This window comes from Nicotiana tabacum, chromosome 3 (assembly GCF_000715075.1).
Source record: "Nicotiana tabacum cultivar K326 chromosome 3, ASM71507v2, whole genome shotgun sequence".
Lineage (NCBI taxonomy): Eukaryota > Viridiplantae > Streptophyta > Magnoliopsida > Solanales > Solanaceae > Nicotiana > Nicotiana tabacum.
Genome location: NC_134082.1, coordinates 18117159 through 18129373, shown reverse-complemented (window position 1 = coordinate 18129373; position 12215 = coordinate 18117159). Strand labels below are relative to the sequence as shown.

The 12215-nt window shown below is 32.6% G+C and overlaps 1 protein-coding gene across 1 annotated transcript; it reads left to right on the top strand.

The window, feature by feature from the left end:
* Positions 1 to 4532: 4532 nt before the first annotated feature.
* LOC142175790 (uncharacterized) lies at positions 4533 to 5177 on the top strand. The gene is made up of 2 exons (XM_075242786.1): positions 4533 to 4857; positions 5044 to 5177. The coding sequence occupies exons 1-2, from the start codon at positions 4533 to 4535 to the stop codon at positions 5175 to 5177; spliced, it is 459 nt and encodes a 152-aa protein (XP_075098887.1).
* Positions 5178 to 12215: the final 7038 nt, after the last annotated feature.

Here is a 12215-nt window from a genome sequence, read left to right as displayed (position 1 = left end):
TAATTGTAGATATGTGTAGGGGTCAATGAAGAAGGAAAGGGAAGGAGGAAGGAAATTTAGGGGAAAGGAGAAGAGGAGGACGCGTTAGGTGTACTGGATGCCCATTGACTGGAAAATTTATTAGAGAATAGAATAGATTTCTGGTTGTTTTCCACGTTACAGTTATATTAGCCGCCAAGTCAACGGTCTCCTATTTCCCCCCTTTGCTTTTGGGCAAGTCTTCTTGCCCATTACATAATTAGCAAGTCCAATTAAGCAATAGTTATTATGTGACAACTCGACCCTTCTATTTGCTTAATTGTGTTACTAATTATGTTTTGGAAGTGTGTATATATTGTTACAGTAATTTGTGACTTGTTGGTATAATCTAAATTGAATCTGAGGGGTTCGGACATGTTGGAAAGAAAAAAATTGTGCAGTAATTTTTTGTAGCAAGCTTCTGCCAGCGATCGAGAAGCTCAGCTGCCTAGCCGCCAACTTTGCGATAGCGAGCCAAGCCCATGCATAGGTCCCTGCAACTGCAGTAGGCCCTGTTATAAATTTGACAATTTTAAGTTTTCCAGAATTCCAACTTCATATATGGGATTTTGGACTGCCGATTGGGACATTTTGAACAAATAATCACCCATTGGGGATCGATATAATGACTTAAATTAGTTTTGAGTTAATTACATAATTTTACGTCGATTTTTACAATCAAATTAAAACATGACATTTAAGTAGGAAAATCATGGATTTGATGGGCTTTTAAGGCTCCAACTGGAAAACTAACAATGTATTTAGTCTCTGTAGATTATGGGTAATACGAAAATGTATTGAGTTAGTTGGTTTAACTCTGTTGACCATGGTTTTATTTTTGGCTGAATCCATACGGAGACATTTAAAGTTGGCACGATTTTTCATTTGGACACCTGAACTCAAGGGTGTTCCTATTGAGCACTTATACTACCCGAAACTTATTCCAATTGAACACTTCTTGTTGAGTTGACACATAAAGTGAGTTTCACTCGATATAGGCGCGTGAAGACTCAAAAAATAGATTTTTTATTTTTTTCTTTTTTATTTGCTTCTTCTTCTCCCTCAAAAACAAAACAGATCTGCCATGACATCGCTGGCCGAAGAGAATTAGCCGCACCCCCTTCTTTCTCTCGTGTAATACTAAGCGCATGACACCAATCTATTTAGTAAAGACTTGAAACAAATACTTGCCAAATTCTTGCTTCAATGTATGCATTAAGAGCTAACAGAGAGGAGGAGCAATGAAGTAAAGAAGAAAAAAGAGCTGATGCTAAAGGCAAATGTCTACGGCTTGAGATAATAAAAATATCAGATCAATATCCTCATTCAAAAATAGGAGCTGTGTTCACACTTTCAGAGGAGAAGCTTTTGGAGGGATTTGAGATTCCCGGGTTCAAGCAAGAAATTGTTGAAATCTTGTTGCAGAGAACTGTGACTAAATGAAAGCCACCATTAATAGGGTCTTTAAAAAGCTTGAAGGTTTAAAATGGGTTACTTGATTTGATGAAAGTTTGAGAACTTAATATTGGGGCTGTCTTCGGATCGTCGTGGGGAATCTTTAGCTGAAGTTATAACAAATTTGGAGGAGTTTCTCTTAAAAATTTGGATTAAAATCGTGCTTAGAACAAGAACACACATGAAAATAGTGAAGAACACCAAGACCACTGATTATTTTGTTTATTAAATATATTTAACATAGTTTTTTTTTACTCAAAATAATATATGTCCTTTTTTATTCGTCATTCGCCACGTCAGCAGCGAGTGCATTGCACAAACTTTGTAAGTTTGGCTGATTGTCAAAGAAGTGCTCAATTGGAATAAGTTTCGGTTAGTATAAGTGCTCAATAGGAATACCTTTAAGTTCAGGTGTGTAAATAAAAAATCGTGTCAACTTTAAGTGTCTCCGTATGTATTCAGCCTTTATTTTTTGAATTAACTTTGGAAGATTTAAGTAAGGTTTATATTTAGGGATTTTTACATTCCTATACCACATATGAAACCTTATTACCCTCAATGTTTAAGGTTTGATTTAATTACAAACCCGTATACCAAATTACCAATCCTAGACCATATTTAATTAAGGGTTTAATTAATGGGCTATTTTTACTCCTTAATTAAAGGTATCCATATCTAATTAATGGGTAGTTTTTACTCCTTAATTAAAGGTATCCATATATCTCACGTTTCTCTCTCCTTACCCCTCACCCTCTCACCCACGTTTTTACCCATACCCCACATTCTTTTTACCATTTTCCCTCTTCTGTAACCAAACAAAATTCCCTCTTTCTGGAAAATGATTTGTTTGAATTCCGTTTCGACGTCACCTGGTCGAAAGGTTGCAGGCATCACCATCGTGGCCATCAAGATTGCAGGCATCACCATCGTGGCCATCAAGTATCATAAAACAGCATGGGCGATATGTTAGTGTCGATCCAATTAATGGTAAAAGACGTGATAATAAATCACTTCTAAACTTCTTCTCATATTTCTTGATTGGAATGTTATGAATTGCTATTTTGGCAGCTTTTATTTGTAGTATTTTGTAGAAATTTTGTAGATGAAGAGCCAATTGTAGAAATGTGACATCCACAATTAATCTGCAAATTGTTTGCAAATTTTTACAAAAGCTACAAATTAATTACATTTAACCTACATTATAACTACAATCTGGAAACAATTTACACATGGAAGTTCTTCAAGTTGGAATTGGTCACAACTACATTTCTTGTTTTCTAGACACACAATGTACCGCTTCACACCATCCAATACAGTATGTATATGATCTGTCCAAGCCCTCCTCACCTACATTTTCAGAACAAACACAAAAAAAAAAAAACAATTACAATATTAAAAATATAGTATCTACAATATATCTACATTTTATCTACAATTTATCTACAAATTAACTACAAACTATAAGTAAACTACAATTTGCTTACAATTTATCTACACTCTAGAGATATTGTATATTAAAATATTTTTTTCCTGCACCAAATAAAGAAATTGTAGTCAAATTATAGATATATGTAGTAAATTTGTAGATAATATCATAAAACTAAGAAGACCTATTGCTGTTATTTTTTTCTTCCCTTTTTTGTTGTTCTTTACAAGCTTTAAGTTATTGTCATTGACTTCATTTTGATCTTAGCCTTGAAGATGTTGAAGGGGTTGATCAGTTGCGGTGGGAGGATCAGTAGAAGATAAGGGTATATGTAGAGGGTGGTGGATCAGGATCCTCAAACACCCCTAATCCTGCTGCAACGGAACTTGGTATTGAAGTCTCTCAAACCTCCCGTGATAGAAGAAACGACGAAGAAAAGATTTTTTCAACTTTGAGTTGTTGAAACTCGAAAATTTGAATTGTTCGTTATTTTTTTTTTCGAGAATTTGATTTGTAGTTTTGGAGAAAAATATGTAGATGAGAAATCTCCTTTCCCTTTTTAAAAATTAAATTTAATGTAGAATCAATTAACACCAAGATTCTCTTCTTAATTTTAGGGAATATTCTGCCCTTTTAATGCCTAATAGTCGAATGGTACAAAATTTGTAGGCAAAACGTGGATTGGGCGGGTAATTAATAAACAATGCATATTTTTAGTAATAAGGTTTTATATATGGTATAGATAGGAAAAAATCCTTTGTATTTAAGAGATAAGTTCAATAGGTTTGTTTAACTCCATTAATTATTCTTTTGTATAAATCGAAGTCGTTTGGAGGAGATTAAGCAATTTTGGAGCAGTATTCTTATCTCGAATCGAGGTAAGTACAGACTTTTTGACCTCTAAAAGAATTTTTCCTAAAGCAATTTTGGAGCATGTTGGGTGGCTAGTTGTTACAAATATTATTGTTAATATAACTTTTGAACACTGATTACGTGTCCAATAATATGATTCAGGCAACTCCAAAGTATGTACAAAACCGACTGGGAATTTAGATTAAAATAAATTAGATTTCTGGTTGTTTTTCATGTTATATTAGCCGCCGAGTCACCGGTATCCTATTCATTACTTTTTTCTCCTTTTTGTCCTATTTTTTCTTTTGCCATTTGAGTTGGGTTGGCCTAACTGATTGAAACTTGCTTATAAAATAAGAATTAATAAGTATTTATTGCAATATATTGGGTCGGCTGCAGGTGGATATTCTGAGGTGCATGGCGGCTTCGACTTCGGGGAAAGGAACGGAGGGGGCACTTCGCTGTTGGACTTCGCCAAGGCATTTGAGCTGGTGATTGCGAACTCAAGTTTTTCGAAGTGGGAGGAGCACTTAGTTACTTTCCAAAGTTCGGTGGTGAAGACCCAGATTGACTATTTCCTCCTCAGGAGAGGGGATAGAAGATTGTGCGAGGATTGCAAGGTTATCCCAGGTGAGACCCTCGCAACACAACATAGGCTTTTGTGATGGACGTTGGTATTATAATAAGGAGGAAGAAGAGGTTAGTACGAGGTCGCTCGAGGATCAGGTGGGGCGCCTTGACAAAGGATAAAGTCCGGGAGTTGGAAGGAAGGTTATCGGCTATGGGAGCTTGGAGGAGTTATGGGGACACAAACACTATGTGGTCCACGACGGTGGACTGTATAAGGAAGGCGGCGAGAGAGGTGTTAGGGGTATCTTCGGGTTTCTCCGGTGGCCACAAAGGAGACTGGTGGTGGAATGAAGTTGTCCAAGGCAAAGTGGAAGCGAAGAAGGCAGCGTACATGCAGTTAGTAGGGAGCACTAGCGGGGAGGAAAGGAGGATGAATAGAGAGAGGTATAAGGTAGCTAGGAAGGAGGCGAAGCTGGCAGTCACGGAGGCAAAGACAACGGTTTTTGCTCGCCTGTATGAGGAACTGGGTGACAAAGGTGGGGAGAAGAAGTTATTCCGACTAGCTAAGGCGAGAGAGAGAGGGGCTAGGGATATGGACCAAGTAAGGTGCATCAAAGACGAGGACGACAGAGTTTTGATGGGGGATAACCAGATTAAGAGGAGGTGGCAGACCTACTTTCATAAATTTCTAAATGAAGAAGGAGATCATGATATTGTGCTAGGTGAATTGGGAAATGCCGACAATCTCCATGACTTTAGTTATAGGCACATTAAGGTCGAGGAAGTAATGGAGGCAATGCGTAAGATGAGTAGGGGCAGAGCTACCGGGTCAGACGAAATTCCAGTTGAACTTTGAAAGTGCGCGGGTAGAGCAGGCTTGGAATAGTTAACTGGGTTATTTAATGTTATATTCAAGACAAATAGGATGTCAGATGAGTGGAGGTGGAGTAAAATGGCCCTGTTGTACAAGAACAAATGTGACATCCAGAGTTGTAATAATTATAGGGGTATCAAATTACTGAGTCATACCATGAAAGTTTGGGAAAAAGTGGTAGAAATGAGAGTACGAAGGACGGTGTCTATTTCAGACAACCAGTTCGGGTTCATGCCGGGGCGTTCTACCACAGAAGCTATCCACCTTATTAGGAGGACCGTGGAACAGTACAGGGATAGGAAGAAAGATCTCCACATGGTATTTATTGATCTGGAGAAGCGTACGACAAGGTTCCTAGGGAGGTTCTATGGAGTTGCTTGGAGGCGAAAGGGGTGCCAATTGCCTACATTAAGGTGATCAAAGACATGTATGATGGAGCTAAGACTAGAGTTAGGATATTAGGAGGTGATTCCGAGCATTTTTCGATTGTTATGGGGTTGCACCAAGGGTATGCGCTCAGCCCGTTCCTATTTACCCTGGTGATAGATGCACTGACTCATCATATTCAAGGGGAGGTGTCATGGTATATGCTATTTGCTGATAACATAGTTCTGATTGATGAGACGCGAGGCGGCGTCAATGAGAGGCTAGAGGTTTGGAGACAGGCCCTTGAGTCTAAGAGTTTCAAGTTGAGCAGGACTAAGACGGAATACCTAGAGTGCAAGTTCAGCATCGAGCAGACGAAAGCGAGGGTGGACATGAGGCTCGACTCCCAAGTCATTCCCAAGAGGAGTAGTTTCAAGTACCTTGGGTCGGTTATTCAGGGGATTGGGAAGATCGACGAGGATGTCATACACCGTATAGGGGTGGGGTGGATGAAGTGGAGGTTAGCGTCGGGAGTCCTATATGACAAGAAAGTTCCACCAATACTAAAAGCTAAGTTTTATAAAGCAGTGGTTAGGCCTGCCATATTGTACGGGACCGAGTGTTGGCCGGCTAAGAACTCACATATTCAAAAGATGACAGTAGCAGAGATGAGGATGTTGAGGTGGATGTGCGGGCATACTAAGATGGATAAGATTAGGAATGAAGCTATTCGGGAGAAGGTAGGCGTAGCCCCCGTGGAGGACAAGATGAGGGAAGCAAGACTCAGATGGTTCGGGCACATTCTGAGGAGGAGCATTGATGCTCCGGTAAGGAGATGTGAGTGACTAGCTGTGGTGGGCACGAGGAGAGGTATAGGACGGCCCAAGAAGTATTGGGGAGAGGTGATTAGGCAAGACATGACACGACTTAGGATTACTAAAGACATGGCCCTTGACAGGAAATTGTGGAGGTTGAGCATTAAAGTTGTAGGTTAGGAGGTAGTTGTGAATATTTCTTCGGCGCATCAGAGTGAGACTTGCCAGTTAGGTTTTAGTTTTAGAATGTTAGTGGTTTCTACTGATGCCGGTCTTTACCTACTGGTTATTGTTTACTTTCCATCTATTTCGTGTTTTTTGTTTTATATATCATTGTTATTCTATTATGATTCAATTAATAATACTAATATATTGTCTCTTGTCGTCTTCTTGAGCTGAGGGTCTCCTGGAAACAGCCTCTCTACCCCTCAGGATAGAGGTAAGGTCTGTGTACATACTACCCTCACCAGACCCCACAAGTGGGATTACACTGGATCGTCGTTGTTGTTGTTGTTGTTGTTGTTGTTGTTGTTATTGCAACATAATTTTGAAAATTGAATACGATTTTATAAATACTTTATGTTTGAACAAAAATACTGAAAATTTACAATAAATATTTTTATTATATTTGGTAAAGGAAAAATATCACTTTTTATATTAAAATGCTTGAAATATCTTTAAAATTATCTGTAAAAATCTAAATCAGTAAAAAACAGCATTTTTACAAGACAGTGAGTTGGGGTATTGTTTGGGATGGATATTTGCAAATTCACAAAAAATGAATAAAATAGTAAAAATTTGGTAAAATTAGAAGTGATTATAAGCCGAAACATTATAAATTTGATGGTAGAGATTTATACTTTTAACTGAATTAAACTTATAATTATTTAACTTAAAAAGAATATTTTTAATATTTATTGAACCGGTAATATCTCTTTAGGGACTCGCCTCGGCTAACACACGAAGTATTTTGTCATTCCTAAATAATTTAAGTACTTTTAAGAAAATTTTATAAGCAACTTTTTCGTGAAGATATCTGGTTCACCAAGTGCCATGATGAACGTTTTTCAGAACTTCTGTCAAATTGAACAATTTTTTCAAGAACCAAAAATTTCCAACCACTTTATTTAATTTTAGATACTTTCTTAAATAATATGTCCAAACGTCACTTTTATAATTTTGCTAATTTTCTTTTTTGTATTTTATGTAGCATATTATTAAGACTAATTCAAGTTCCATTACTTAGCTATCAACCAAACTAATATTTCAAATTTACAAAATAAACATATTATAAATGATTAAAAGATTACATGAAAATCAATTTAATAAATAAAAATCTAAAATTTAAATTTAAATTAAATCTATATATATATATATATATTAAAGCAAGAAAGTTACCATATATAATTGACATTATGGTTAAGCCAAGTGGCAAGCTAATAAATGTCAATAGTATATGATAACTTTATTCTATATTTGACTATTTTAGTTAAATACAAATATAATATAATATATATACACACACAAAAATCTATATATATATATATTAAAGCAAGAAAGTTACCATATATAATTGACATTATGGTTAAGCCAAGTGGCAAACTAATAAATGTCAATAGTATATGATAACTTTATTCTATATTTGACTATTTTAGTTAAATACAAATATAATATAATATCTATATCTATATTTATATCTCTATATATATATATATATATATATATATATATATATATATATATATTAGTTAAATACAAATATAATATATATATGGAATTTGAATTAAAAGATAATTTTCTTAAAATTGACTGCCATGACTCATGAGGAGATATCCCATAATTATTATAAGTAACTGATACAGAATATCTATATATATATATATATATATTAAAGCAAGAAAGTTATCATATATAATTGACATTATGGTTAAGCCAAGTGACAAACTAATAAATATCAATAGTATATGGTAACTTTATTCTATATTTGACTATTTTAATTAAATACAAATAATATATAGATAAAGCTCTAAAATTATATACGGAATTTGAATTAAAAGATAATTTTGAATTTATAGATAAAGCTCTAAAATTCGAATTTAAATTAAAAATATAATTTATCTTTTTTTATCATGTTATCATACTTAATTTGGTTATGCAACCATGTTAGGAACTTTTGTTATTTTTTCTAATTATTTAAATACTACTTCGCCTCTAGCAAAAAAAAACTACTCCATATAACTATAAAACTCTTTCACATTTAAAATCCTATAAGTATAGTTCTTTGAAACACTGTAGCTAGATTTGAATAAAACAAAATTCTTTTAAAATAATTATAATATATAGGCTACACGTCTTTCCAACCGAGAGGTTGTGAGTTCGAGTCTCCCCAAGAGCAAGGTGGGAAGTTCTTGGAGGGAAGGATGTCGGGGGTCTATTTGGAAACAGTCTCTCTACCCTAGGGTAGGAGTAAGGTCTGCGTACACACTACCCTCCCCAGACCCCACTAAATGGGATTATACTGGGTTGTTGTTGTTTTGTTGTATATAGGCTACACGTCTATGTTTATCTAAATAACAAAAAAGAGTTTACAAAATCAAATAAATATTTACTTACATATATAATAAAGTAAACATACATGCTGGAGAAAAAAACATCACAAAACCAGTCAATATTAAAAAAAAAAATTCTTCTTGAAGAATATTTGTTTGAAGAGTCAATTTGCATAAATGGACATCAAACAAATAGCCAAAACTTTGGCTATACAATTGCTATCATTAATTTAAATTTAGCACATTCAAGGAATTAAATGGTATAAGCTGAAACCCCTTCATTTAGCTGTAGTCAAACCAATATTGCAAGGATATAATATTTTTTTCGTTGAAGCATATTAGTTTTGAATCATTAGATTATGTGAAAGGTTTTTTTTTTCAAACTTAACAAGAGATAAATTGGTTTCTAATTGATAATTTCTATAGCGACTTTTAAGTGTAACAAAGAGTTTATATAAAAAAAAAATTGGTATGACGTGAAATATTTTTTTTAAAATGTAAACAAATTATTTCGAAAAAACTCTTTACTTTTTTAATTCAAATATAATAAAAAGATAATATATTTTTGAACATAAGTAGAGAGTTTTAAAATTGTTATAATAGAAGTTATATAATGGATAAACTCAAAAAACCGAAATCTTATGGAATATTTACATAATATTCGGTCATATTTATTGTTTGCTTTTTATAGCTAATATAAATAGATGATATACCGACAACACACGATTATACACATATTATATATGGATTATATATAAATTACACATCATTCAATTTTTTAATTTAAGTGGTCAGGTGAGAACCTATTTAGGCTGATTAGATAAAGCCAACAGAAAAATATAATAATTTTAACCAAAGACTAAAAATATAATTAAAGTTTATATGTAGACAATTTTTATTAAAACTCATCCTTTTATAGTGAAATAAATTAATTTTTTGTAACAAAAGAAATAATGACATAAAAAATAAGATAAAAGAAAATATATATTGAAAAAATTGTTAGAAAAAATCTATATCGTGTCAACCTTTGTGCTTTGCCGTAAATATGAGTTATTATTTCGCTTTGTGGCTATTTTTAGGTTCCAATGACACCTATGAGAATAGTGCAAAAATAAAATTATCACTACGAGAAATTGAGAAAATATTAGTCTTTTTTCATGTAGCGTTTCTTAATTAATATCTGACGATTATCTATAATTATTTAGAAGGTTTAAATGTTAAGACTATTTATATATAATTCAAATAACTCAGATATTTAACATGGTTAATATCAAATATCAAAATGGAGTAAAAAAAATTCACTAGCTAAAGATTTTTTATATGTTTAGATAGCCAACTAAAATGAGTTTTGAATTAAGAATAATATTTTCAATTACATTATTATAAAAATAATTATTATTGAAAAATAATGTTTTAGAAACTGAAATTTTAAGAAAGAAATATTTCTTAAGAGATATCAACATACCAAATAAGAGTTCAAGTAATAGTAAAAGAGTTAAGTCTTATCCAAAGAGTCATTCATTGTCTCAACATTTGATTGTTTTGCCATAAATATGAGTTATTATTTTGCTTCCTGATTATTTTTAGGATCCAATGACACCGGCAAGAATGATATCAAAAAAGAAAAATAGAAGAAATGATTTTTTTTCATGTAGTTAATATCCAATGAATATCTATATTTACTGAGAAAGTGTAAATTTTAAGATTATTTACATACAATCCAAATAACTTAAATATTTGACATAATTAGTATCCGCGCATCCGCGCGGGTACTTATACTAGTTTAAGAAATAAAAACATAAATTTATAAAGTATCGGGCCGGCAAAGATTATATAGTGGAGCACCACCAATTAATCCATATGTACGAATATATGGTCTTTGAGTTCAACTTTTGTGTATCGATAATACTAGATAGGCGAGCACGGACCCAACAAATTGAACACTCCCATTTGCAATTAATTTTGAGTAAATTAAAAATTTGGTATATTTATCTTTGTATATAATTACTTAGTCAATATGCAATTGAGCTTTATTAAAATGAGGTAATTACACGCTGAGATTCTCAAGGGGCAAAAAATTGATGGTAATTACATGATGATATTTTGAATTCATGTTTTCTTTTTAAAATATATTAATAAATAAAATAAAAAACTCTTCTCTTTCTCACAATTGACTCTAAAAGTACTCTTTCTTGCTCCTGAATTCTCAATCCTATTCCAAGCACGCATTTGTCTTCTTACTATTGCTCATTAATATTTGTGTAAAGTGTCCGTGTTTAAAATTTTAGTTTATATTCATCCTTAGTCAAATTTAAAGGTTTTAGTTCTTTGTTATAGTTGCGTTAGTATTTTTTGTGCGCAATCTTAATTTTCTTTTTTCTCTTAATTTCTTTGTACATTTCCCCGAGTTTTTCTTTTCCACCTTGTGAGCTTATTCTCATAATTTAAATATCTATTTTATTTAATTGTCTCTCATCTTCTATACTATTAGAGACATGGGCCCAACAAATTGAACGCTCCGATTTGCAATTAAGTTTGAGTAAATTAACAATTTGGTATATTTATCTGTGTATATAATTAATTAGCCAATATGAAATTGAGCTTTATTAAAATGAGGTAATTACACGCCCCAATTCTCAAGGGGCAAAAAATTGATGGTAATTACATGATGACATTTTGAATTCATATTTTTTCTTTTTAAAGTATATTAATCAATAAAATAAAAGATTATTTTCCTTCTGAAATTTGACTCTAAAATATTCGTTCTTGATCCTGAATTCCCAATTTTATTCAAAGCATGCATTTGTCTTTTTACTATTGGTCCTCAATATTTGTGTAAAGTGTCCATATTTAAAATTAATTTATATTCATCCTTAGTCGAATTTAGAGATTTTAGTTCTTTATTATAGTTGTGTTAGTAATTTTTGTGTGCAATCTTAATTTTCTTTTTTCTTTTAATTTCTTCGCACATTTTCCTGCGTTTTTCTTTTCCAACTTATGAGCTTATTCTCATAATTTAAATGTCTATTTTTTTAATTGTCTCTCATCTTCTATACTATTAGAGAATTCATTTATCACAAATAAAAATTTTCGTAATACAATGTTGTAATCTATCATTATCAAAAAAGTCAAATAGATAATAATATTACATTAACCTGCTTAATTAATAAAATAGCTTCATAATACTTCATCTTAAAATATTGAAATGCTACTTATCATTTCAGTTTTTCATATTGCTATCGTATGTTTAATTCATTTTATTTTTATTAGCCAATTAATTGAATAAAAAT

Coding starts and splice junctions, on each gene's coding strand:
- LOC142175790 (XM_075242786.1), top strand. CDS start 4,533: ATGGGAGCTTGGAGGAGTTATGGGGACACAAACACTATGTGGTCCACG. Junction 4,858..5,043: donor TGAGGAACTGGGTGACAAAG/GTGGGGAGAAGA, acceptor ATATTGTGCTAG/GTGAATTGGGAAATGCCGAC.